Raw genomic sequence first — 25327 nt, 5'->3', positions numbered from 1 at the left:
CGAGGGCTTGGGGTGTGAGGAGAATGCGGCTGGCACTGTAGGCATGCAGGCCATGTCCCCACAGCAGGGTTCCAAAGCCTGAGATCCATCAGTGACCCTGAGGAGGGATTCAAAGAAAAGTTCAGATTTCTGGCTTCATTTGAAAAACTGGAAAATTCTGGGAAAATTGTGCCTCCCTTCCCATTTAATCCAGAGTGATTTCACAATCACCCACGAAGGTTTTTCAGGTTGGGGGAGATGTGTTATTGGCCTCTGGCGCTGAGGGGAAACTCAAGTGACTGGGGATTTACTGAGGGTTTCCTGGGGCCAGGACAGGGCAGGGGTTTCCTGGTCCTGCAGGACAAGAGGCAGACCCAGAGCCCCATCCCTGGGCATCCGCCACCCAGCGTGAGCCAGGCCCTAGACTGGGTGTTGTGGGCCCTGCTGAGAGCAGGGGGAGCAGTCACATGGAGATGGCCTTCTGCTCTCGTGATGCAATGTGATGGTAATCCTAATGGACTGAGGATGCCAGAGCAAGCCGGCAGGGCAGGGAAGGCTCCAAGGGAGTGGTCCGTGAGCTAGCCCCAAAGCATGAGCAGGATTTTACCCAGTAAGTAGGAGATACTGAGGACGTATTAAGCAGGGAGAATGCCACAGTCAGAGGCTTGGTGGCTTAAAAGTACAGGATTAGATTGTGGCTGGAGGGTCGCTTTCCTGGGGTGGGGATGGTAAAGGTGGTCTCACTGTGTGGCCTCAGACAAGTCACTTCACCTCTTTGAGCCTCAGATCCTCATCTGCAAAATGAGGCTGGGATACTCGTATATGCCAGTGAAGGTTGGACGTCTGCACGCTTAAAAAAGCCAGACCCCTTCTGCCAGGGGAATTACTGAGTGAGACACACAGAGATTGTGACAGGACTGTGTGCAAATTAAATGGCATGAGGTAAAGGCTGGGGTGCATCTAGCTCTGCGTTCAAAAATGGGGGATTCAGCACAGCTGGAGATGCCACAGGCAGCTTCCTGTAAAAGGCGAGATAGGAACAGAGCTTCAAACGGCCGAAAAGTGAAATGGATTGGCAGAAAGGAAAAGAGAGGGCATCCCAGGCAGGCGGTCTAGCCTGAAAAAAGGCAGGAAGGTGGCAGGGAGAGAAGGCCAGAGGAAGTACCACCATGGTGTGAGAGGAGGGACTGGGGAGAGGCGAGCCTGAAAAGTTTGGGCAGGAAGAGCTTGTTAAGTACAGCCTCCAAGCCAGGCTTCCATGCAGTTGGCAGTAGGGAGCCACTGTAGGCCCTATCCATAAGGGCAGGCAGGCAGTAATCTAACAAATATGTAGGTACCTTCGAATGTGGGGAGGGTGTTTTTTGTTTTGTTTTGTTTTTTGAGACAGAGCCTCGCTCTGTCGCCCAGGCTGGAGTGTAGTGACGTGATCTCGGCTCACTGCAACGTCCACCTCCTGGGTTCAAGCGATTCTCCTGCCTCAGCCTCCTGAGTAGCTGGGTTTACGGGTGCATGCCACCATGCCCGGCTCATTTTTGTATTTTTTGTAGATACGGGATTTCACCACGTTGGTCAGGCTGGTCTCAAACTCCTGACCTTGTGATCTGCCCGCCTCGATCTCCCAAAGTGCAGGGATTACAGGTGTGAGCCACTGCGCCCGGCCAAGGGGAGGGTTTTCAAATTGCTTTTATGTAGTGGGGAAAACAAAAGGTTGAAGGAGACATTGGAGGTGAAGGAACAGTTGATGATAAGGAACTGGTTAAAGACATAACCTTGTATATCCACACTTATTCTCATGCACACGTAATTTTTAACTGTGATGGATAGAGTTTGGCATTCCGGGTAACATCGATAGCACTGCATCATGAACTTGCTCTTGTGTTGCTTAGAGATCTGCAAACAGCCGGCTCAGTTCCATCTTCAGTCATTGTGTTGCACAGTGATACTGATTGTTGCTGGTCTAAACATTGCCATAAACATGTCTGTTCCCCAAGCTGAAAGGGGATTTCTGATTCTAAGGGAACAAACGGTTTTCTGGCTTAAAAGACTTAAGACATAGTCTCTATAATAGTTTTCTTTTAAAATTTCAGTGGGTTATGATGCATAGAGTTTTTTAAAAAGAGCTAATGTGCAATATATACAATAGTCTATCCTCCTGACCCACTTCTCCCTTCCAGTTCTCCCTAAGGACAATTGTTAATCAGTTTTCTGTATACCCTTCCAGAAATAAATGCAGATGTGGTATATGTCCAATTAAAAAAACCTGATACATACTGTTACACCTGTTCAGCATCTTGGTTTCAATTTTTATTTAAAATTTGGGATTATGAAATATACCAAAGAAGCAAAGAAAGTGAGCCCCCCATCCCCCTGCCCCATGGCCCACCACGCAGGTTAACAGATGTTAACATTTTGCATTGGCGCCTCGTTTATGGCTGTCTTGGAGGTAGCTCCATGTCGCCTCCAGCTGCCTCTTTGTGGTAACTGCCCAAGAGTCGTTATTGATTATATATGCATGCACCCAATATTCATTATTCGACCTCTTCCAGCTCTCGGATATTTAGGAAATTACTGATTTTCTGCTTATATAATTGTGGTGGAGGCAATACCCCATTTTGTATAAATTTTGCCCGGGTGGGTGGGCTTCGAGGCAAAGGAGAACGAGGCTTGGCTTTGGGTTAGGTTCAAAGTCCTGCTCCGCCACATTTCTAGTTGTGTGATCTGGAGTAAGGGAAGGCCCTCACTTTCCCCATCTGTAAAAAGAACTGGCTATTAGCAATCCCTCCGTCTCATAGCTGCTGAGAGGAATAGAAAACTAAAGTATAGAGGCTTCACTGGGCTTAGTTCCCAGTTTCCCTGGGTAGGGAGGTCTCCGCGGGGACACCAAACTCTCAAGGCCAGCCTAGCAGCTAGAGCGCCCGGTGCCTGCAGTTTTGCTTTAAACTACTACCTGTTCCCCGCCCCTGTTCCTTCGCCGCCACGCTGGGGGCGGGGCGGTTAAATGTCTCTGTGACGTCAGCGCGAGCAGGGCCAATCTCCTTGCCCGGCGGACGTTATCTCGTTTGCATGGGTGGCCCGCCATTGGTCTGTTGGGCAATGTGGGCCGTCCCAGCTTTTTAAAGACGCCGCGTAGTATAAACAAGGAGATGTGGGGCGGCCGGGCCATGATGTCAGCGCGGTGCTGCAGCTCTTGGGGGTGACGTCATCTCCGGGAAGGTGGCCGGCCCAGGGTTGTTAGAGCTAGCCTAACCACTTGGGCCGGCTTGAGGCCGCTCTCGCCCTGTCAGAGGTCAGACCCATTGCACTTCAGTATCTCAGGCGGCACCCTGTCCCCGAGGAGGGGACCATGACACAGTAAGTCCGTACTGCCGGTTCTCCTGCAGTACAGTTTCTTCGGCAGGGAAACAGCCTCAGAGGCGCGAGTAGTTAGCGAGTTTGCATAGCAAGTTCGAGTTGCAGCCGATCGGTTTTGCCCACCCTGGGGTCTCCCCATCTTTATATCAGTCCATGTGGCCCCGCCCCTTGCTTTTGACTAGGGCTGCGGTCACTTTAAGTGCGAAGGTGGGGGCGAGGTGGTTAAAAAAATCTTTCAAGATGGCGGCCCAGTAGTCACGTGCGTGGTCGCGGCGAGTGATTGGCTCTCAGGGCGGAGCTCCCGGCGCGGGGCGGGGCCCCCGCGGGCTTGCAGCGGGCTACTGTTTGCCGTATCCTCCTGGCGCGCCCCCGCGAGCCCCCTCCCGCCCGGCGCGCGACCCCGCCGCTTCGAATGTTGTGAATCAAATGTGGGGTTTGTTACATTCCGCTGCCGCCGCGGACAGTTCTTAAAGGGCCAGCCGCCGGCTGCCGCGCAGACCCAGCTGCGTCCTTCTCCGCCTCCCGCTCCCTGAGGGCCTGGGCCGAGAGAGACTGACCGCGTGTGGGCCTCGCGAGGCAGACGCCGTCGGGCGGACAACAAAGAGAGAGGCCCCGGAAGGAGCCGGGCTGCCCCCGGACCCGGGGGTGGGGAGGGGAGCACATTGTTTCGCAGGGCGGGAGCTCTTAAAGGGTCCAGGCAGGCCCCCCCCTGCCCCCTGCCCAGTTTGGCCGTCTTAGATCGGAAACAAAGGAGTCAACGTGTGGCCGGGCGGCCAAAGGTGAGTCGGGGCCAGGGCCCCCAACTCCCTATTCCCCTACTCATGGACCTCCTGCTCCCCTCCCCTGGGAATGGGGGCCGTGATCTAGCTAGCTCCGCAGGGGTTAATCACGGGCGATCCAGACTGCGGACAGCGAGACCCCAGGGATCAGGAACCCCCCCGGGCCCCCCGTGGCCAGGCCGGGTCTCCACTCTCCTGCGGCTGAACGCTGCGGTTGGAGAGGAAGGAGCCGCCCCCCTCCCCCTGCGGCCGCCACTTCCTTTGTTGTTGCTTTTGTCTCTCGCCGAGCACATGGTCCGGGATCCTCGGCTCTTAAAGTCACAGCGCTCCGGCCCCTGCGCTGCAGTCTTGTCTCCCGCCCCCGGTGTCCCTCCGAGAGCGGCACAAAAGAGTGGGAAGCGGACGAGGGAGGCCCCTCTCGGGGCAGACGTCCGCGCCTCGGCTCCCCAGCGCTATGCCTGGAGAGGGGTGGCTGGGTAAGCTTCCCAGAGCCCCACAACATGCACTTGGCCCGCGTTGGAGAGCCCCCCTTCCCCAGGGACACTGGTCTCCTCCCCCACTAGTGTGACCACCTGGTTTCTTCTTGACTCTTCTGGTTTTATTTGGGCGCTCTGGGAAGGAAAGATTTCCACCCCCATTTTACAGTTGTGCCAACTGAGGCTCTCAGAAGCAAAGGGATTTCCTTGACCAAGGTCACCCAGGGAGTTTTCTCTCCTTGTCTGGTGGTCCGGCCCTCAGCGGCTTCCAGCTGGGAAGCTCTGCTTGCGCTGGGCAGAGCCTGCTTGTTTGGAGTGGGGTATGGGGAAGTAAGAAGGGGGGCTTCTCTTCCTGGCTGTGTCTACTCATGCCCCCAGGGTCTGACTTTGTTTTTATCTGCAAAAGGGAGTGTCTCTTCCTGCAAACAGATCCCTGGGGCTCTTAGACCGAGGTCAGGGTAGGTGCTTGGGGCGCTGGACCTAAGGGGTTGGCCGGCTTTCCTGGGTGGGTGTAGAGGGGTGGTGGTAACTGCAGAATGCATTGCATGCCTCAGGGCGGACGGGGCTCAGCGACGGGACTCCCAAGACTTGATCGCACAGACCTCTGTGACAGCACAGCACAGAAATGTGGACCGGCAGAGCAGTTGTTAGGGGAGGCCACTTGGCCACCCTTGCTGTTTGACCTTGAGCAAGTTGCTAGCTCCAACTCTGGGCCTTGCTTGCTTCTCTGTACCACCGAGCTAAAGACGGGTGCCTGAAAGAGAGTGCTCTCCCAGCCTCCTGTACGGCTTGGCCACTCGGGATTAGGCGATTTCCTCCAGCTACTGATGCCACAAGGAGTTATGGGTTGGGGGAGTTTGGGCCTAGGAGGCCAACTAGGACGGACCAGTTCTGTTCTCTCTGGCCTTGTGGCCTAGAGTAACTTACTTCCTTTCTCTCAGCCCCAGTTTTCTCAGCTGTGAAGTGGGTGTAACCCTTCTATGCCACCCCTGTTCCTGGCAGGGCTTAAAGAGCCAGGATCCACTCTTCCCAGCTGAGGTATTCCCCTAGAGTAGCCTGCTGCCTGGGAAGTGGCGCCCTTCAAGCTCTGCTGGGGGTTGGAAATGGAGGTCAGCGTGTTGTAGTCTCTAATAATGATCATTCACACCCAAGCTACGTTCAGACTTTACAAGCTGCTTCTGCTGTTGCCTTGGAGCAGTCCCTGATGGTAAACTGGGAGGTAGTTATTGAGCTGTTCCCATTTTACAGATGAAGATACTGAGGCTCAGGAGGGGAAGCCCTTGCCCACGGTCTGTAGGCAAGAATCTAGCTAGAGGTCACTGTCATGTGTGAGTCTGTGAGGGCCGACGCTCTTATAGCTGGAGGTCCTTCTGTCTTCTGGCTTGCTTTCCCAGCTCCTTACCACCTTCCCTGCCTTGGGGAGTGGGTGCTTTTGTAGGGTGTCTACAGAGCAGACACCCACAGGCCTGGGCCTCTGTGAGAGTGCCTTGGGTCTGGCACTGCTCAGCCATCTGCAAGACATCCTGGCATAAGAGGAGCAGTCAAGGCTGCTGGCTTGGTGGCTAATCGTGGGTGCTTTACGGCCAGACTGCTTAGGTCATGCCCCTGTGCACTCACGATTCCGGCTGACTGGCCTTGGACCTCACCTCTCCGAGCCTTGGTGTCTTGGCTGCTGGGAGGACTCACCAAGTTGGCGCGGGGGAAACAGCATAGTTACTATGGTGCTTGTTCCGCACCAGCAGAACTGCGGGCTCCCAGGCTTTCTGAGGTTAGCTGGGGTAGAAATTCCCAAACCTAGCTGTGCTGTGACAACTTCTGGGGAATTTGATAAAAATCTAGGTGCCCTTGTTCCCCATCCCTCCAAAGCGTCTGGTCCAGGAGGCTTGGGATGGGCCAGGCATCTGCTGTTTCAGTTATTTGGGGATTTCCTGAGTCTCCCTTGGCCGTTGTTTGCTTGGCTGGTTTGTCGGCAGGAATGAGGGAGGCTGTGCGTGTAGACATGCCTGTCACGATGTGCACTTGGCCCAGGCCAGGGGTCACAAACCCAGTCCCCGATGATGGGCAGGCAAAGGATGAGCCTGGGTGACCTGGAGGGAAGGCTCTTGCTCCCAGTGAGGGGGCCAGGCAGAAACAAGTGGGACCAGACTTGTCATGAGACGCCAGGTTTTTTTGTAATCTCCCAATTTTCAGTCATTGGCATTAAAGTCATCGCTGCCAGACTGGGTGGCCTCGGACCTGTGTGATTGGCTCTGTTCCGTGCACATTTATCCCATCAGGCCTGCCCTGAGCTGGACACAAGGTGGTCCCTGGCCCTGCCCACACCCTCTGCTGGCCGGGCCCCGTCTCCCATGTGGGCTCCTTTTGAGAAGTAGGGCCCAGGCTTGTGAAGTGCAGCACAGAGGAAATGGTTCTTGTCGCTGTTGGCAGGAAGGAACTAGGTGTTGAGCTGACAGTTACGCTGGCTGGCTGTGTCAACAGGGAGGCAGCCTTGAAAGCTGGGTATAGGCCGGGCGCGGTGGCTCAAGCCTGTAATCCCAGCACTTTGGGAGGCCGAGACGGGCGGATCATGAGGTCAGGAGATCGAGACCATCCTGGCTAACACGGTGAAACCCCGTCTCTACTAAAAAATACAAAAAACTAGCCGGGCGAGGTGGCGGGCGCCTGTAGTCCCAGCTACTCGGGAGGCTGAGGCAGGAGAATGGCGTGAACCCGGGAGGCGGAGCTTGCAGTGAGCTGAGATCGCGCCACTGCACTCCAGCCTGGGCGACAGAGCGAGACTCTGTCTCAAAAAAAAAAAAAAAAAAAAAAAAAGAAAGCTGGGTATCGGGGATGCATAGGAGTTTTGTTAGGTGGGAGAAGGGATGGAAGGGGCCTCCCTGTGGCAGGAACAACAAAGAGCTGGTCCTGTCGGACGCATCCTTCAGCTTTGCAGGGCCTGATAGGTTCTAGAGCTTTTCCAGCAAGGGCCTCATCCCAACTTTGAGTTGAGCAGAACCCTGAGGTTGAGCCAGGTCCCTGGACATCCCCCACCTGGACCCTCGGCTCTGACCCGAGGCAGGAGACCCTGCCCAACCCATTCCTATTCAACTTCCTCTCTCGGGTTCTTGCTTCCCTTTTTTCTCAACAGGCCCCACCTCCCACTTTGAGGGCTGGGTTGGGGGCCCCAGAGCAAAGGCCTGGCTGCATGCCAGACTCCAGTCTCCCCAGGCCGGCTTCCTTCATTGCCTCCCGTGAAGCCTGGGACTGGTGCTCTCTGTTGGCAGCAGAGCACGGGGAGAGGCTTGTCTTTGGCCCACCTCCCAGCTTTAACACTACCGTGGGGCTTTGGGCAGGTTTCTTCTGGCTGAGCCTCAGTTTCCTCCTCTATAAAATGGGCCAGCTGTACATTCTGGAAAGGTAGATGAAGTCACACTTGGCTAGGCTCAGTGGGAGCAGGTAAAGGAAAGAAAGAATAGTGTCTTGCCTTGGACTGGAAGCCCCCGAGGGCAGGAGCAGGGTAGAACCTCTTGCCTGGCGCCCGTAAGAGGAGAACTGGGTGCCAGGCCTGTTTGGAATCCCTGCTGGAGCCAACCAGAGGGAAGGGAGGATGCTGGAGCCTCCTCAGGAACCCCCAGCTGCCACCTGGAGGCCAAGTTGTAGCCCCTGGTATAAGGCAGAAAAAGGTCCATCCCTAAGCCCCTTTCCGAGACAGGGTGCCCTGAGACCCCGCCCAGCAGGAGCCTGTGGGGAGCCCACTGGCCTGGAAGCGCACTGGCCAGCTCCCTGAGCTCACAACTGAGGAGGCCTGGGTGCTGGCCCGCTGACTTGTCCTGGCTCTTCAGCAGTGGACCCCAGGCCTCAGAGGAGGGGCGCGGCTGAGCACCATTGGTCCCTGGGGTCACACTGCAGAGGTTTGGTTCTGTCTCCTGACCCCTCGTGGTGCAAGCGCCTGGACTCCTCTGTGCCTCAGTTTCTTTTTTTCTTTTTTCTTTTTTTTTTTGAGACAGAGTCTCGCTCTGTCACCAGGCTGGAGTGCAGCGGCGCGATCTCAGCTCAGCTCACCGCAACCTCTGCTTCCCAGGTTCAAGCGATTCTCGTGCCTCAGCCCCCCAAGTAGCTGGGATTACAGGTGTCCCCCACCATGCCTGGTTAGTTTTTGTATTTTTAGTAGAGACGAGGTTTCACCATGTTGACCAGGCACCTCAGTTTCCTTGTCTCTTTGCCTCCTAGAGTTGTGAGTCCCGGCCCAGCCCCTCCACCCCCCTGCCCCCCTGATGCGACCATGGGCTCTGGCAGTGACTAGGTGGCCACCCTCTGCCCCCGTGGGTCAGCGGCGATTCTCTGCGGGACCCGGCAGCACCCCGGGCCAGCTCTGGGGAAGGTAGGAAGGAGCCTCACCATTCTGATGCTGGGGCACGGGGGCCAGCAGGGGTGGGGCGCAGGGCCCTGAGCTGCCTTCCCTCCCCATGGGGGGAGTCACCCTGGCTTCTCTCCCTGCTCTGTGCACGAGTGGCCCCCCTCAGTCCTATCGGGGCCTCCTCTCTGTGGTGCAGCCCCGGCCTCGAGGGTCCCCTGGCCAGCCCACCTGCCCGGGATGAGCGCTTACCCTCCCAGCAGCCGCCGTCCCGACCTCCACACCTCCCCGTAGAGGAGCGCCGAGCCTCGGCTCCTGCCGGCGGGGGCCCCCGAATGCTGCACCCAGCCACCCAGCAGAGCCCGTTCATGGTTGATCTCCACGAGCAGGTAGGCAGAACCCTATCCCCTGTGCCCCTGGCCCTGTGAGCCATTCTAAGAAGCAGAGGCAGCAAGGCCTTGATTTCACCTAGCTTGCTTCATTTCACGTTCCAGGGAGGCATTATTAGCCCTGTTTTACAGGTAGGTAAACTGAGGCCCGGGGAAGGGGCCACAGTGGATGACTGGCAGAGCTGGATTCCCACAGGGCTTTCTCTGCCCCGGGGCCCTGGGAGTAGAGGCACAGTCTGGTCTGCACTGAGGTAGGCCGCTGTGGAGAAGGGAAGGGAGCCGGCAGCTGATCGTGGCAGGACGATTTCTCCTGAGAGTAGCCCTCAGGGCCAGCTTCCCTCTCACACTTTCCTGGCGTTCTCTCTACCCACAGGTGCACCAGGGACCTGTCCCTCTGTCCTACACGGTCACCACAGTGACGACCCAAGGCTTCCCCTTGCCTACAGGCCAACACATCCCTGGCTGCAGTGCCCAGCAGCTCCCAGCATGCTCCGTGATGTTCAGCGGGCAGCACTACCCCCTCTGCTGCCTCCCGCCCCCGGTGAGTGAGTGTTTCCAGCTCCTACTCCACCAGCTGCAAGCCCCAGGCACAGGCCAGCGGCTCGGCGGGCCCAGGGCAGCCCTGCACTGAGCTGAGCTATCCAGCCATCCAGGCTGTCAGAGCGCCTGCCTGGCCGCCCCAGGAGAGCGTACGTGTATTCACATTTGGTAATAGAGTGTTTCAAGGTTCAGGGGCCTTCCAGTGCCCCTGTGCCCCCTGTGCCTGCCTTACAGCTTGGCAGAGGCCCGGGAGTTGAGGCTGTGGGCCTGAAGAGTAGAGTGGCCTGCCTGGGGGCCTAGGACAGGGGTGGGCCTTCCACACGGTTTCTTGTGCAGACCCTGGAGCTGCTGGGTGTGTGCCCGGTCGGGGCCTCTTGCTGGGCGGCATGGCATAGACCTGGCGCAGAGCCCAGGAGAACATTGTCAGCCTCCTGTCCCCTCTCTCGGCAGCTCATCCAGGCGTGCACCATGCAGCAGCTGCCTGTGCCCTATCAGGCCTACCCCCACCTCATCTCCAGTGACCACTACATCCTGCATCCCCCACCACCGGCCCCACCCCCGCAGCCCACCCACATGGCACCCCTGGGGCAGTTTGTGTCTCTGCAGGCCCAGCACCCGCGGATGGTGAGTCGCAGGGTCTGATGCTGGCGGGGGATGATGATGGAGGGGGATGATGATGGAGGGGGATGGCGCCGGGGGAGGCGGGGCGAGGACAGCGTTGTCTCACTGACTTCCTGACCCAGCGCCGCTTCTTCCAGCCCCTACAGCGGCTCGACAATGACGTGGACCTGCGTGGGGACCAGCACTCCCTCGGTAGCTTCACCTACTCCACCTCTGCGCCTGGCCCAGCCCTTTCCCCATCGGTGCCCCTGCACTACCTGCCCCACGACCCGCTGCACCAGGAGCTGTCCTTTGGTGTGGTGAGTGCCACCGCAAACCCCACTGGGCTCCGGGCCGGCTGGGAGGCAGGCCCGTCGGGCTGACCCGCACCTGACCCCTCTTGCAGCCATATTCTCACATGATGCCGCGGAGACTGAGCACCCAGAGATACCGCCTGCAGCAGCCACTGCCCCCGCCGCCCCCACCACCACCCCCACCACCCTACTACCCCAGCTTCCTGCCCTACTTCCTGTAAGTATCTGCACATCCACCCGAGGTCCCTGATGCCCTGTTCTCCTAGAACCTCCAGTGGTTAGACCCAAACACAGCTCCAGGGGCCCCAGGGCCTCTGAAGCCATCTTGCGTTCTCCCCCAAGCCTGACAGGCACACCAGCTGGGCTCCCGTCCCCGCTGCAACGTTCTGGGCTCTGTTTGCAAGGAGGGAGTCAGGAGAGCGGCTCTGTGCGCCCCACTCCTTTTGACCTTGACCCTGGGCCCCCACACTTGTCTCTCTCTAGCTCGATGCTGCCAATGTCACCAACAGCAATGGGGCCCACCATCAGCCTGGATCTGGACGTGGATGACGTGGAGATGGAGAACTATGAGGTCCCGTGGAGCCCCATGCTGGGAGGTGGGGTTTGGGAGACCTGCAGCCCTGGGCGCCGCTGACCCGTTTCCTGCCCGCATGCAGGCCCTCCTGAACCTGGCCGAGCGGTTGGGAGATGCCAAGCCCCGGGGCCTCACCAAAGCAGACATAGAGCAGCTCCCGTCATACCGCTTTAACCCGGACAGCCGCCAGTCAGAGCAGACGCTGTGAGTACCGTGCCCCACCTCCCACCCGTCTGAACACAGCTGGCTGCCGTGGGCCACCCCTCTCAGGGCAGTCACACTCCACTGAGCGCTCCCGTGGACCTCAGCGCGGAGGTGACGCTCCGTGCCCCTCCGCAGGTGTGTGGTCTGCTTCAGCGACTTCGAGACGCGGCAGCTGCTCCGAGTGCTGCCCTGCAACCATGAGTTCCACACCAAGTGTGTTGACAAGTGGCTGAAGGTAACACTGCCCAGGCCGGCTCCTGGGCATTCCTCGTGCAGTGACGGGGATGGGCAGGCCTGGGCTGTTTCCCTCCTTGTCCTTGTCATCATCTCAGAAGTTCCGGCTCCAAGGGGACCAAGTCCCCCCAGGTGGCTGCACAGATGTGATGGGTTGGGGCTGGTGAGAGCAACGCCTGACATGCATGTTCTCGCAGGCCAACCGGACGTGTCCCATCTGCCGGGCCGACGCCTCCGAGGTGCCCAGGGAGGCTGAGTGAGGCCACACAGCCGCCCAGGAGAACCCTGCGTGAAGCTCTGGAAACTTGGGGGTAGGGCCCAGGGAGGATGGGGAGGGAGTGGCCCAGGCCTGCCCCATCGCTCCTGCCTGTATCTCCAGAGCTGGTGCCAGGGTCAGCCCGGCGAGGAGTCCCTGCAATAAGCCCCTGCATTTGCCAAGCTCCAAAGACTCCCTCCCTAGTCTGCCTGCCCGTCCGCCCGCCACGGAGCTGCCTGAGTGTCCCTAATCTGGTCTCCCTCCTGTGCGCCCTCGGGTCCCTCCTTTTCCTGCTGGCACTGAGAGCCAGGGGTCCACTCCCCCGCTGCGGCTGGTGGAGATCCTTGGCCCCAGGATGGGCAGACAGCACCATCCTGGGTCAGAAGGTCTCGTGCTCTGAAATGGTGTGCCCTCTGCCCAGGTGGCACTGCCAGGTGCATAGACTGACGGTGTTACGAGGCCATTTCCTGAGCTCCAGAGCTGAATCCTCCCCCCTTGACCCCAAACAGTGAACTCAGGCAGCCGGCTCTGCGTTGGCTGCTGTTGAGGGCTGAGTCTGGCTCCCTAGAGGACCCTCATCCCAGGCACAACATTCCAGCCCTACCCTCAGGCTGGAGAGTGTCCCAGCCTAGCCCCGAGCTGGGGCACACGTATCCTGAGGGGCCTGGGCCATACGGGGAGAGGGAGTCCTGTGTTCCCGGTGGCTGTCCCTCCCAGGGATGCAGCCAGACCCGTGCCCAGTCTCCTCTCCCTCTGTTGTTTTGCATGAACGTGAGGAGCAGCAGTTTTTGTTTATTCATTTGGCCCGAAATCGCGTGTAGGATTTGGGGATGTGGATATTTAAGACAATTTATGTTTTCTTTTGGTTTAACAGGGGCGAGTATAGGGACCAACTGGGACCGAGTGCCCAGGGGCCGAGCACGGCCGTGCTGGCCAGCCTGCATGCATGCGTGTGCCCGGCCGGCCGGTGGTCGTGGGGCAGGGTTGGGGGTCTGTGCTCAGCTGATAACTGCCATGCACTGTACTGCACACGTCCCTAGAGCCTACCGGGACCCAACGCTTTTCAGGGCATTTCTCCCTCCAGCCGGGGCCCGTCTCCCACCTGCCTGGGCGAGTCTCCTCCAAGGAAATCCCAGGAGAATGGGGACCAGGAAGGCCGTGGACCCCCATCTCCAGGGGGCCCTCCCAACCTGTTCCCTGTCCTCCAAGCCCTGGAGGAGGCCGCTGTAGGGTCTGGCTGAGCTTCCCACCCTCTTTCCCTGGTCCCAATCCTTTCTTGTCCTACACCCAGCTGGGGTTGCTGCCCTGAACGAACTGCGTGTGGGGCCGGCACATCCTAGCAGGTAGCCCCTGGCGCCTGCTGCCTCAGGGATGCTCCAACCACCCTCGTTCTCCCGGCAGCGGCCCTGGCTCCCAGCTCCCGCCCCAGCCTGCCGCGGGGCCCGTCAGCCTGGTCCCACCCCCATGGAGAACCCAAAGTCTTACTGTATATAACTCCAGGTGACGTTTATATATTTATAGCAGTGTTGAAAACCCACGTGTTTTACACAGAACCACCCTCTCCGACCCCTCCCTTCCCGACCCCAACAAAAGGTTTTCAAACCCCTTACGGTTCCTGGGGCAGGCGGAAACAGGCTCGCAGGCCGTGTGTCGGCTGCAGCAGTGATTCCAACAAGCAGCTGTTGGGGGGGAACACAGCATTGAAAAAATCATTAAAACCAAGATTTATACAACAATTACTTAGGATGTTTGTGATTTGCCGACCTTGCTGTAGATGCCATGTTACCAATGATTTCCTGTGGTGGGGGCTTGCCATTGTTTACTCTTTTATTTACCAACTTCTGGCCTAGGCATGACAGTGGGCACCTTCCCCCAGCCCCGGCTGGGCCCAGCGCCTGTGTTCTGTGTTAGAAAGGTTTTATATATATATAAAATTACATATATATATAGAAATATATGTAATTTTGGGGGCCCTGTTCCTTGCACATTTTACAGTTACCTCATTTTTCCCATGTATGTATTTGAGAAAATGCTAATATATAGAGAAAAAAATGGTTCTTAAAGCTTAAATGTGTGGTTTTTTCCATTCCATGGGATTCACATTGGTTTGTAGCATTTAACATAACTAGTATGTTGTATTATATATATGTGTATACTGATTGAAATTTTTAACAGATTTGTACTTTTTTTAAAATGAAAGTTGCTAGTTCTGCTTGACCAAGTAGTGCAATCATTATTTTTTTTAATATTGTTGCTGATTTCAGAGGGATATTCACTAATAAATGTATGATGTATACCAACGACCGCCCACGCTGCCTTTGGCTGCCTGTGTCTTTTTGGTGGGAGGTGGGATGGGGATGAGGCCCGGAGCAGACAAGATTGCTGTTTGCTGTGGAACTGTGGGGTGGCCAACACCCGCTCATCCAGAGGGGCCTGCCAAGCCAGTTCAGTGGTGGCCTATTCCAAGCTATCTGCTTCACATGTGAGTTAGGCTTCTGTTAGCAGGTGACAGGATTCCATCTAATTGGTTTGAGGGAAAAGTCACTTAGTGGTCTCCTGTGATTTGAATCCCAAGGTAGAGGCCAGGCGCGGTGGCTTACGCCTGTAATCCCAGCACTTTGGGAGGCCGAGGCTGGTGGATCACTTAAGGTGAGGTGTTCAATACCAGCCTGCCGGCCGGGCGCAGTGGCTCAAGCCTGTAATCCCAGCACTTTGGGAGGCCGAGGTGGGCGGATCACAAGGTCAGGAGATCGAGACCACAGTGAAACCCCGTCTCTACTAAAAATACAAAAAATTAGCCGGGCGCGGTGGCGGGCGCCTGTAGTCCCAGCTACTCAGGAGGCTGAGGCTGGAGAATGGCGGGAACCCGGGAGGCGGAGCTTGCAGTGAGCCGAGATCGTGCCACTGCACTCCAGCCTGGGCAACAGCGTGAGACTCCATCTCAAAAAAAAAAAAAAAAAAAAAAAAATACCAGCCTGCCCAACATGGTAAAACCCCTTCTCTACTAAAAATACAAAGAAATTAGGCCAGGCACGGTGGCTCACACCTGTAATCCCAGCACTTTGGGAGGCTGAGGCCGGCGGATCACGAGGTCAGGAGATTGAGACCATCCTGGCTAACATGGTGAAACCCCATCTCTACTAAAAATACAAAAAAAAAAAAAAAAAAAAAAAAAATTAGCAAGGCGTGGTGGCGGGTACCTGTAGTCCCAGCTACCTGGGAGGCTGAGGCAGGGGAATGGCGTGAACCCGGAAGGCAGAGCTTGCAGTGAGCCGAAATCGTGCCGCTGCACTCCAGCCTGGGTGACAGAGCAAGACTCTCAAAAAAAAATAAGCCAGGTGTGGTGGCATAAGCCTATAGCCTTAGCTACGCGGGAGGCTGAGGTAGGAGAATTGCTTGAATCCAGGAGGTGGAGATTGCAGTGAGCCAAGATTGCACCACTGCACTCCAGCCTAGGTGACAGCAGACTGTCTCAAAAAATAAATAGATAAAAATGAATCTCAAGGTAGGTTCTTCTGTCCTGACTGGATCAGGGGGCTTAGGCCTGTCATGAGGAAAACTTGTTTTGTTTTTCCAATGGGAACGAGTCTTACTGTGCTGCCCAGGCTGGTCTCGGAACTCCTGGGTTCAAGCGGTCCTCCCACCTTGGCCTCCCAAAGTGCGAGCCACCGTGCCCGGCCTGCAACCTTGCTTTTCTCTGCGCAGTAGCGCTTGGTAGCCCTTGCTCAGTTTCCTCTAATTTAGCATCACCTTTGGGGATCGAGTGTTGTCAGGCTGACTTTGGTTGTGTGCCCACATCAGATCCGTTTACTGGCCAGGCCTGTGTTCATACTGCCCACCCTTCAACCCCACTGAAACTAGGAAGAATTGTACCCCTTGGACCCAGGTTCAGTGGGGATAGAGTACCCAGGAGCCATGAAAGAGACCAGCTTGGTGATGAGGAATGTTGGCTGACTTGTTAGCGTGTCACAGCAGTGTGGTCTGGAGCCGGAACAGTGGGCTGGAGTCAGGAGACCTGCGACCTTGTGTCTGTGATGCCACTAACCAGAGCCCTGGTCAGGGCACTTCTCTTTCCAGTCTTTGGATCATCTGCAAAGAGGGGACAAGATCAGTAAAACAGTTCTCTAAGTGTGTTTCTGAGAAAGTCCAGTGAGGCCCTAACAGGGTTTGTGCAAAACAAGAGCTCTGTGGTCGAATAAATGTGCTAAAGTCCATGTCAAAGGTAACAGGAATCTATCGCGGGGCTTCACTGAGGCTTGGCTATGACGATGGACATTGTAAAGCTCCAAGAATCTATACGGTGGCATTTCCCGCATTTGGCTAGTTTGGCCAGGTGGAGGGCTCAGGCTACATTCCCTGGAGCACACTGGTACAAGGTGGACTGGAACAGCGGTAGCATCTGAGCTCCTAGGGCCCCATAGGTCTGAGAAAATTGTAAGATCGGGAAGGTTCCAAGCTTTTTACAGTATTTTGCAAATGCTAAAGAAAAATCACATGATCATGTCGATGCAAAAAAATTTTTGACAAACTTCTACACTCATCCATGATAAAAACTGTCAACAAGCTAGGAATAGAAGCTAACTTCCTCAGCTTGATAAAGAACATCTACAGAAACCCCTACAGCTTGCATCATACTTAATAGTGAAAGGCTAGAGGCCTCCCCTCTGAGATGGGGACCAGGCAAGGCTGTCTCCTCTCACAACTCCTGTTCAACACTGTACTGGAAGACCCAGCCAGCACAATAAGGCAAGAAAAAGAAATAAAATTAGGGCTGGGCGCGGTGGCTCAAGCCTGTAATCCCAGCACTTTGGGAGGCCGACACGGGTGGATCACGAGGTCAGGAGATCGAGACCATCCTGGATAACACGGTGAAACCCCGTCTCTACTAAGAAATACAAAAAACTAGCCGGGCGAGGTGGTGGGCGCCTGTAGTCCCAGCTACTCGGGAGGCTGAGGCCGGAGAATGGCGTGAACCCGGGAGGCGGAGCTTGCAGTGAGCTGAGATCCGGCCACTGCACTCCAGCCTGGGCTACAGAGCGAGACTCCGTCTCAAAAAAAAAAAAAAAAAAAAAGAAATAAAATTAGGCAAATAAATGCCTAATATGTAAGGAAAGGGAGAAATAAAATTCCCAATTTATAGCTGATAGGATGAAAATCTAGGTAGAAAATCTGAAGAATCTACAAAAAAACTCCTAGGACTAAATGAGTTCAGGTCACAGGTTCAATATCAACATAAAAAAATTAATTGATTCTGCTGGACACGGTGGTTCACACCTGTAATCCCAGCACTTTGGGAGGTTGAGGCAGGCGGATCGCCTGAGGTCAGGAGTTCAAGACCAGCCTGGCCAACATGGTGAAACCCTGTCTCTACTAAAAATACAAAACTTAGCCAGGCATAGTGGCGGGCGCCTGTACTCACAGCTGCTCGGGAGGCTGAGACAGGAGAATCACTAGAACCCGGGAGGCGGAGGTTGCAGTGAGCCAAGATTGCGCCATTGCACTCCAGCCTGGGCGACAAGAGTGAAACTCTGTCTGAAAAAAAAAAAGAAAAAAATTAATTGATTCTATGTACTAGCAACGAACACATGGAAACCGAAATTTAAAACACAATTAATACCTTTTTTTTTTTTTGAGACAGAGTCTCTGTCACCCAGGCTGGAGTGCAGTGGCATGATCTTGGCTCACTGTAACCTCTGACTCCGAGGTTCAAGCGATTCTCTCACCTCAGCCTCCCAAGTAGCTGGGACCAGAGGCGTGCGCCACCACAGCCTACTAATTTTTTGTATTTTTTTGTAGAGATGGGGTCTCATATTGTTTCCCAGGCTGGTCTTGAACTCCTGAACTTAAGTGATCTGCCTGGCTCAGCCTTCCAAAGTGCTGGGATTACCGGGGTGAGCCACCGCGCCCAGCTTAAAACACAATAACACTATTTCTAATTGCTCAAAGAAAAATGAAATACTTAGGACTAAATCTAACAAAACGTGCAGGACTTGCATGCTGAAAACTACAAAACTCTAATGAAAGAAGTCAGACCTAAATACGTGGAAACAAACCATGTACTTGGATTGGAATATTCAACATAGTGAAGGTGGCATGTCTTCTCAATCTGTAGGTTTAATGCAATTCCTATCAAAATCTCAGCAAGGGTTTGTTGTCTGTTTTTTAAGACACAGACATGCATAGGCTGGGCACCGTGGCTCGAGCCTATAATGCCAACACTTTGGTTTTTTGTTGTCATTGTTCTTGTTTGTTTATTTGGTTGTTTGAGATGGAGTCTCACTCTGTCACCCAGGCTGGAGTGCAATGGCACGATCTCAGCTTACTGCAACCTCTGTCTCCCAGGTTCAAGTGATTCTCCTGCCTCAGCCTCCTGAGTAGCTGGGACTACAGTCACACACCGCTACGCCCAGCTGATTTTTTTGTTTGTTTGATTGGTTTTTGTTTTTTTTTGAGACGGAGTCTGGCTCTGTCGCCAGGCTGGAGTGCAGTGGTGTGATCTCAGTTCACTGCAACCTCCGCCTCCTGGGTTCAAGTGATTCTGCCACCTCAGCTTCCCAAGTAGCTGGGACTACAGGCACACGCCACCATGCCCAGCTAATTTTTTTTTTTTTTTTTTTTTTTTTTTGAGACGGAATCTCGCTCTGTCGCCCAGGATGGAGTGCAGTGGCCGGATCTCGGCTCACTGCAAGCGCCGCCTCCCGGGTTCACGCCATTCTCCTGCCTCAGCCTCCCGAGTAGCTGGGACTACAGGCGCCCGCCACCTCACCCGGCTAGTTTTTTGTATTTTTTAGTAGAGATGGGGTTTCACCCTGTTAGCCAGGATGGTCTCGATCTCCTGACCTGGTGATCCACCCGTCTCAGCCTCCCAAAGTGCTGGGATTACAGGCTTGAGCCACCGCGCCCGGCGCCCAGCTAATTTTTGTATTTTTAGTAAAGACGGGTTTTCACCATGTTGGCCAGGATGGTCTTGATCTCCTGACCTCAGGTGATCCGCCTCCCAAAATGCTGGGATTACAGGCGTAAGCCACTGCGCCCAGCCAATTTTTTGTATTTTTAGTAGAGAGAGGGTTTCACCATGTTGGCCAGGCTGCTCTGAACTCCTAACCTCAAGTGATCCACCTGCCTCGGCCTCCCAGAGTGCTGGGATTACAGGCGTGAGCCACCACGCCTGGCCCTGTTTTTGTGGGTTTGTTGTTGTTGTTGTTGTTGTTGTTGTTGTTGTTTTTCTGAGACAGATTCTCACTCTGTCACCCAGGCTGGAGTGCAGTGGTGCGATCTTGGCTCACTGCAACCTCTGCCTTCCGGGTTCAAGAGATTCTCGTGCCTCAGCCTCCCAAATGGCTGGGACTACAAGTGTGGGCCACCACGCCCAGCTTTTTGTGTTTTTAGTAGAGACTAGGTTTCTCTATGTTGTCCAGGCTGGGCATGAACTCCTGGCCTTAAGTGATCCACCCGCCTCGGCCTCCCAAAGTGCTGAGATTACGGGTGTGAGCCACCACGTCTGGCCTAATGCCAACACTTTGGGAGGCAGAGGTGGGAGAATCACTTAAGGCCAGCCTGGCTGGTCTCAAACTGTCTCCACAAGCAAAAAAAAAAAATACAGATATGCTTATTCTAAAATGTATATGAAAAGGCAAAGGAATGAGAGTAGCTAAAACAATTTTGAAAAACAAGAATAGGTTGGGCGTGGTAGCTCACTCCTGTAATCCCAGCACTTTGGGAGACCGAGGCAGGCAGATCACCTGAGGTCAGGCGTTCAAGACCAGCCTGGCCAACATGGTGAAACCACATCTCTACTAAAAATACAAAAATTAGCCGGGCATGGTAGTGGATGCCTGTAATCCCAGCTACTCAGAAGGCTGAGGCTGGAGAACTGCTTGAACCCAGGAGACGGAGGTTGCAGTGAGCCGAGGTCGTGCCATTGCACTCCGACCTGGGCAACAAAAGTGAAACTCTGTCTCAAAAAAAAAAAAAAGAAAGAAAAACAAGAATAGGCTGAGCATGGTGGCTCTTGCCTGTAATCTTTGGGAGGCCAAGGGAGACAGATTGCTTGAGCTCAGGAGTTTGAGATCAGCCTGGGCAACCTATGTGGCAAAATCCCGTCTCTATAAACAAAACAAAACACAAATTAGCCGGGCATGGTGGCACATGTCTGTAGTCCCAGCTACTTGGAAGGCTGAGGCAGGAGAATCACTTGAGGCCAGGTGGTGGAAGTTGCAGTGAGCCAAGATCATGCCACTGCACTCCAGCCTGGGTGACAGAGGCAGACCCTGTCTCAAAAAAAGAAGAAGAAGAAAAAGAGGGAAGAAGAAGAGGAGGAGGAGGAGGAGGAAGAAGGAAGAAGGAGAAGGAGAGGAAGAAGGTGGCAAAAATAAAGTGGGAAGATCAACTGTACTTGATTTTAAGAAGAGAAGAAGAAAGAAGAAGAAGAAAAAGGAGGAGGAGGAGGAGAAGGAGAAGGAGGAGGAGAAGAAGGAGGAGGAGGAGGAGAAGGAGGAGGAGAAGAAGGAGGAGGAGGAGGAGAAGGAGGAGGAGAAGGAGAAGAAAAAAAAATAAAGTGGGAAGATCAACTGTACCTGATGTTAAGACTTATTGTCATCGCTGCATTAGTCAAGACAATGTGGTATTTGCAGAGGACAGAGAAATGCATCAATGGAACAGAATTAAGAACCCAGAAATACACCCACACAAGTATAACCAACTGATTTTTAAACATTCAATGAAGGATAGTCTTTTCAACAAATAAACTCCACAACTTACACAAAAATTAACTTAAAATGGGTCATAGATGTAAAGGTAAAACATAAAATTAGAAAACTTTTAGAAGAAAACGGGTGAAAATCTAGGGCTAGGTGTAAAGGTCTTAGACATGACACCAAAAACAATCCATCAAAGAAAAATCTATAATTGGCCCTTATCAAGATTAAAAACTTTTAATTTGCAGCCACATATCTGACAAATAACTCACATCTCAGATATATAAAAACTCTCAATTTCAACCTGAGAAAGCTGAAAAAAAAAACTCTGAAAAGCCCAAAAGATCAACATACATTTTACTAAAGAGATATTTCATGCACTCACAAAAATACGTTCCACACCTTTAACATTGCAGAAATGTAAATTAAGACACAATGAGGAATTTTTTACACACCTATTAAAAGAACTAAAATAAAAAATACTGACTATTGGCCGGGCGTGGTGACCCATGCCTGTAATCCCAGCACTTTGGGAGCCCGAGGCAGGAGGATCATTTGAGTCAGGAGTCCAAGACCAGCCTGGCCAACATGATGAAACCCCGTCTCTAGTAAAAATACAAAAATTAAGGCTGGGCACGGTGGCTCATGCCTGTAATCACAGCACTTTGGGAGGCCGAGGCCAATGGATCACCTGAGGTCGGGAGTTCAAGGTCAGCCTGACCAACGTGGAGAAACCCCGTCTCTACTAAAAATACAAAATTAGCCGGGCGTGGTTGCACATGCCTGTAATCCCAGCTACTCAGGAGGCTGAGGCAACAAGAATTGCTTGAACCAGGGAGGCAGACGTTATGGTGAGCCGAGATCGCACCACTGCACTCCAGCCTGGGCAACAAGAGCAAAACTCTGTCTCAAAAAATTAAAAAAAAAAAAAATTATCCAGGCATGGTGGCACCTGACTGTAGTCCCAGCTACTTAGGAGGCTGAGGCAGGAGAATCGCTTGTACCCAGGAGACGGAGATTGCAGTGAACCAAGATTATGCCACTGCACTCCAGCCTGGGGTACAGAGCAAGACTCCATTTCAAAAAAAAAAAAAAATAGGGGGTGGGAAGAGGGTGGCATGACTTTTTTTTTTTTTTTTTTTGAGACGAAGTCTCGCTCTGTGGCCCAGGCTGGAGTGCAGTGGCGTGATCTTGGCTCACTGCGAGCTCTGCCTCCCAGGTTCATGCCATTCTCCAGCCTCAGCCTCGTGGGTAGCTGGGACTACAGGCGCTGGGCACCACACCCGGCTAATTTTTTGTATTTTTAGCAGACATAGGGTTTCACTGTGTTCGCCAGGATGGTCTTGATCTCCTGACCTCGTGATCCACCCGTCTCGGCCTCCCAAAGTGCTGGGATTACAGGCATGAGCCACCGCGCCCGGCAAGGGTGGCATGATTTTTAAAGAGGCAGCATAAGTAAGATGTTTGCACTGATGGAACAGATCTGTATCTTGATCATAGTGTGGGCTACACACATCCACATGTGATGAAATTTATAGAACTACACACACACCACACACACACACACACAAATAGGTGCATGTAAAACTAGTAAAATCTGTACATTGTAACAATGCCAATTTTCTGGTTTTAAACAAGATGCTGCCATTTGAGGGAAACTAAGGGTACATAGGTCCTTTCTGTAATGTTTTTGCAATGTCCTATGAATCTTAAATTATTTCAAAATTGTAAAAAGGTCATTTGTGCCAAACCATTCATTCAGCAGAACTGGCCAAGTGCCTCTGCCCAAGCCGGGCACTATCCTGGGCATTGGGACTACTCCAGTGGACAAGATGGAGCTGCTGTCTCCAGGAAACTGGCCCTCCCAAAGGACAGTGGGACAAAATGGAAGTCAGCAATTATTTCAGAGCACAACAAGGGCTATGAAGGAAAAGTAACAAGCCACAGAGGATCTGTGGACTTTGACGTAGGAGTGGCCTCTCAGAGGAAGCAACCTGGAGATGAGTGAGGCCTGAGTGGTGGGAAGGAGCCAGTCAGGAGAAGAGCATTCCACACAGCACACAGAATGAGCAAGGCAGAGGCAGGGCGGTGCTTGAGTGGGAGCTGGAGGGAGCTGGGAGCTGGTGAGGTGGCAGAGGGGGCAGGAGCAGGGCCAGGTCCCAGGGCCTCACAAACCCTCGCATTTCATTTGCATCTTGGCATCCAGAGTTGAGGTGTTTATTATATTCTGTTTCTATTTGGAGAAAACGAGGCTTAGAATGGCCTGGGTCTAGGCCCAGCTAGAAAATGGGAGTATCAGGTAGTTCTGTAGTCCCCATTCCTGCATTCCCCAAGTCAGAGAATCTACTTTTGGAAAGCCTGCATGGAGGCACCCCGGCTTGGTTGGCCTCTGCACCTCGGAGGCCCCTGTTCAGCCTATCCCCCCTGCCTCCTGGGAGCTCCAGGTGTGCCCTCCCTTCCTGCCACCTCCATTGCCACTGCCACTGCCCTGCCACAATAGGAAGCGGAAGGCCTCTGGCCCTTAGAGGGCTCTTTGAGGGGCCATCAGCAACAGAATATGTTGTTCCTTTATTGAATGAGGACACTGAAGTCAGACTGGATCCAGTCCTGAATTTAAATCTCCTTTGCCATTTCAGAGGAAGGTGAAGGCTCTCAAAGGGTAAGTTTGCAAGCTGGACTCTCCCTCCTCTCCCGTCTTCTCCAGCCTCCCTGCGGGAGGGATGGAGGTGGTGGAAGAACCAGTATCCCAATCCAGTCACACTTTGTCAGTTCCCACCTCTCTCTCCTCCCTTCCAGCCATGCTCCAACCCTTGTGGCTCCCCAGTGTCCGTTCCAGCATGCAGGGCGTGTGCTTCCTCTGCCCGGGGACACTCACACTCTTTGTCCTGCCGTGCTGCCATCTCACCCCTGCGGGACCCTTCTGCTTTCTTTCTCTTTTTCCTTCTTTCCTTTTTAGAGGTAGGGTCTTGCTTTGTCACCCAGGCTGGAGTGCAGTGGCGCAATCATAGCTCACTGCAGCCTTGACCTCCCAGGCTCAAGCCATCCTCCCGCCTCAGTCTCCCAAAGTGCTGGGCTTCCAGGTGTGTGCCACTATGCCTGGGCTCTTCTGTTTTCTTGACAGTAAAACTGTTATTACCTTCCTTCTAGTTCCCATTGAAGAAACAGAGGCTCAGAGAGGGAAGATGACTTCCCCAAGGTCACAGAACCAACAAACAGCAGAGCTGGGATTCAGACCCAGGTCATCTGCCCCTGCACCTTCCGCCCTTTCATCACCTGTGTTGCCTCAAATGCCTTAACGTGTCTTCTCCTCCTGGCAAGCATGCTCCTTTCTCACAGCCCAGTGCAAATGTCCTCTCCTCAAGCGAGTTGCCCTGACCCCTCCCTCAATCCTGAGCAGCTGCGCTTCCACTCTGGGCTCCACTGCACACCTGCAGGTGGCTCTTCTCTGTGCATCTCACCTGTCAGGATGGATCCCGCTGACTGCCCGCGTTCGCTAGACTGAAGGCCATCATGTTTGCCATGTTCCCAGACCTAGCAAGAGGGCAAGGACACAGCGGGCATCAGAGAGTATCATCTGAATAGGTGACTGAGTAAGCGAGTAAGCGAGTAAGTGAGTGCACTGCTGGGAGAGAAAGTGTGTGCGGAGCTGACTCCACCCCTGGGCCCAGGTGCCCTTACACAGGCCCTGCCCTCTCTTTCCAGTGCCCCAGTGTAGTGAAATGACCTGTTACCTGTCCCGTTTCCGATTATTTTTTGTGTAACGATGACTCCTTACACCCCTCCTCACTGCAGATCAGACAAGCTGGTTCACATCCGTAGGCCTCTGCTGCTGTTTCTACCTGAGATGAAGGCTCTGGAGAAAGGGCACCCTGGAGAGACCCTCATGTTGAAGACTCGTGGCTGATCAGTGCCCAGCATGCTGTCAGGTCTGCCCAGGGGTAAGTGCCAAAGTCCAGCTTGGCTAGATGTTAGCCACATTTGCATAGCATGGATTTATTTTAGCATATCTATAAACATTTTCTGTAATTTTTTTTTTTTTTTTTTTTTTTTTTGAGACAGAGTATCACTCTGTCACCCAGGCTCGAGTGCAGTGGTACAATCTCGGCTCACTGCAACCTCTGCCTCCTGGGTTCCAGCAATTCTCCTGCCTCAGCCTCTCGAGTACCTAGGATTACAGGTGCCTGCACCATAGCCCGCTAATTTTTTATTTTTAGTAGAGACGGGGTTTCACCATGTTGGCCAGGCTGGCCTTGACCTTCTGACCTCAGGTGATCCACCCGCCTCGGACTACCAAAGTGCTGGGATTACAGGCATGAGCAACCGAGTCCAGCCCACATTTTCTGTTATTTTAACCAAAGTATATCCATGAAAAAAGCTGGAAGCTGGCCGGGCACGGTGGCTCACTCCTGTGATCCCAGCACTTTGGGAGGCCAAGGCAGGCAAATCACCTGATGTCAGGAGTTCAAGACCAGCCTGGCCAACATGGTGAAACCTCGTCTCTACTAAAAATACAAAAATTAGCTGGGTGTGGTGCAGGCACCTGTAATCCCAGCTACTTGGGAGGCTGAGGCAGGAGAATTGCTTGAACCCGGGAGGCGGAGG

At 53.9% G+C, this 25327-nt stretch overlaps 1 protein-coding gene across 4 annotated transcripts; it reads left to right on the top strand.

The window, feature by feature from the left end:
* Window positions 1–3174: 3174 nt before the first annotated feature.
* RNF44 (ring finger protein 44) lies at window positions 3175–13765 on the top strand. 4 transcript variants are annotated; one of them, XM_077937461.1, is made up of 12 exons: window positions 3175–3330; window positions 8572–8712; window positions 8795–8945; window positions 9118–9307; window positions 9681–9848; window positions 10298–10471; window positions 10606–10767; window positions 10854–10978; window positions 11245–11332; window positions 11418–11539; window positions 11675–11774; window positions 11971–13765. In XM_077937461.1, the coding sequence occupies exons 3-12, from the start codon at window positions 8839–8841 to the stop codon at window positions 12031–12033; spliced, it is 1299 nt and encodes a 432-aa protein (XP_077793587.1). In that variant the 5' UTR covers window positions 3175–3330; window positions 8572–8712; window positions 8795–8838; the 3' UTR covers window positions 12034–13765. The 4 variants fall into 4 exon arrangements, with proteins under 4 accessions (XP_077793587.1, XP_077793586.1, XP_014996963.3 ...); XM_077937460.1 differs by lacking the exon at window positions 8572–8712; XM_015141477.3 differs by lacking the exons at window positions 3175–3330; window positions 8572–8712 and adding an exon at window positions 3736–4109.
* The last annotated feature ends 11562 nt before the right edge of the window (window positions 13766–25327 follow it).

Source organism: Macaca mulatta, chromosome 6 (genome assembly GCF_049350105.2).
Source record: "Macaca mulatta isolate MMU2019108-1 chromosome 6, T2T-MMU8v2.0, whole genome shotgun sequence".
Classification (NCBI taxonomy): Eukaryota; Metazoa; Chordata; class Mammalia; order Primates; family Cercopithecidae; genus Macaca; species Macaca mulatta.
This window is presented reverse-complemented; position numbering and strand designations above follow the sequence as displayed.

Bases quoted from the DNA above. Each gene is read 5' to 3' on its own strand.
- RNF44 (XM_077937460.1), top strand. From the start codon at position 8,839: ATGCGACCATGGGCTCTGGCAGTGACTAGGTGGCCACCCTCTGCCCCC. The intron at 8,946-9,117 runs GTAGGAAGGAGC...TCTGTGGTGCAG, and splicing joins CCGGGCCAGCTCTGGGGAAG to CCCCGGCCTCGAGGGTCCCC. The intron at 10,979-11,244 runs GTAAGTATCTGC...GTCTCTCTCTAG, and splicing joins AGCTTCCTGCCCTACTTCCT to CTCGATGCTGCCAATGTCAC.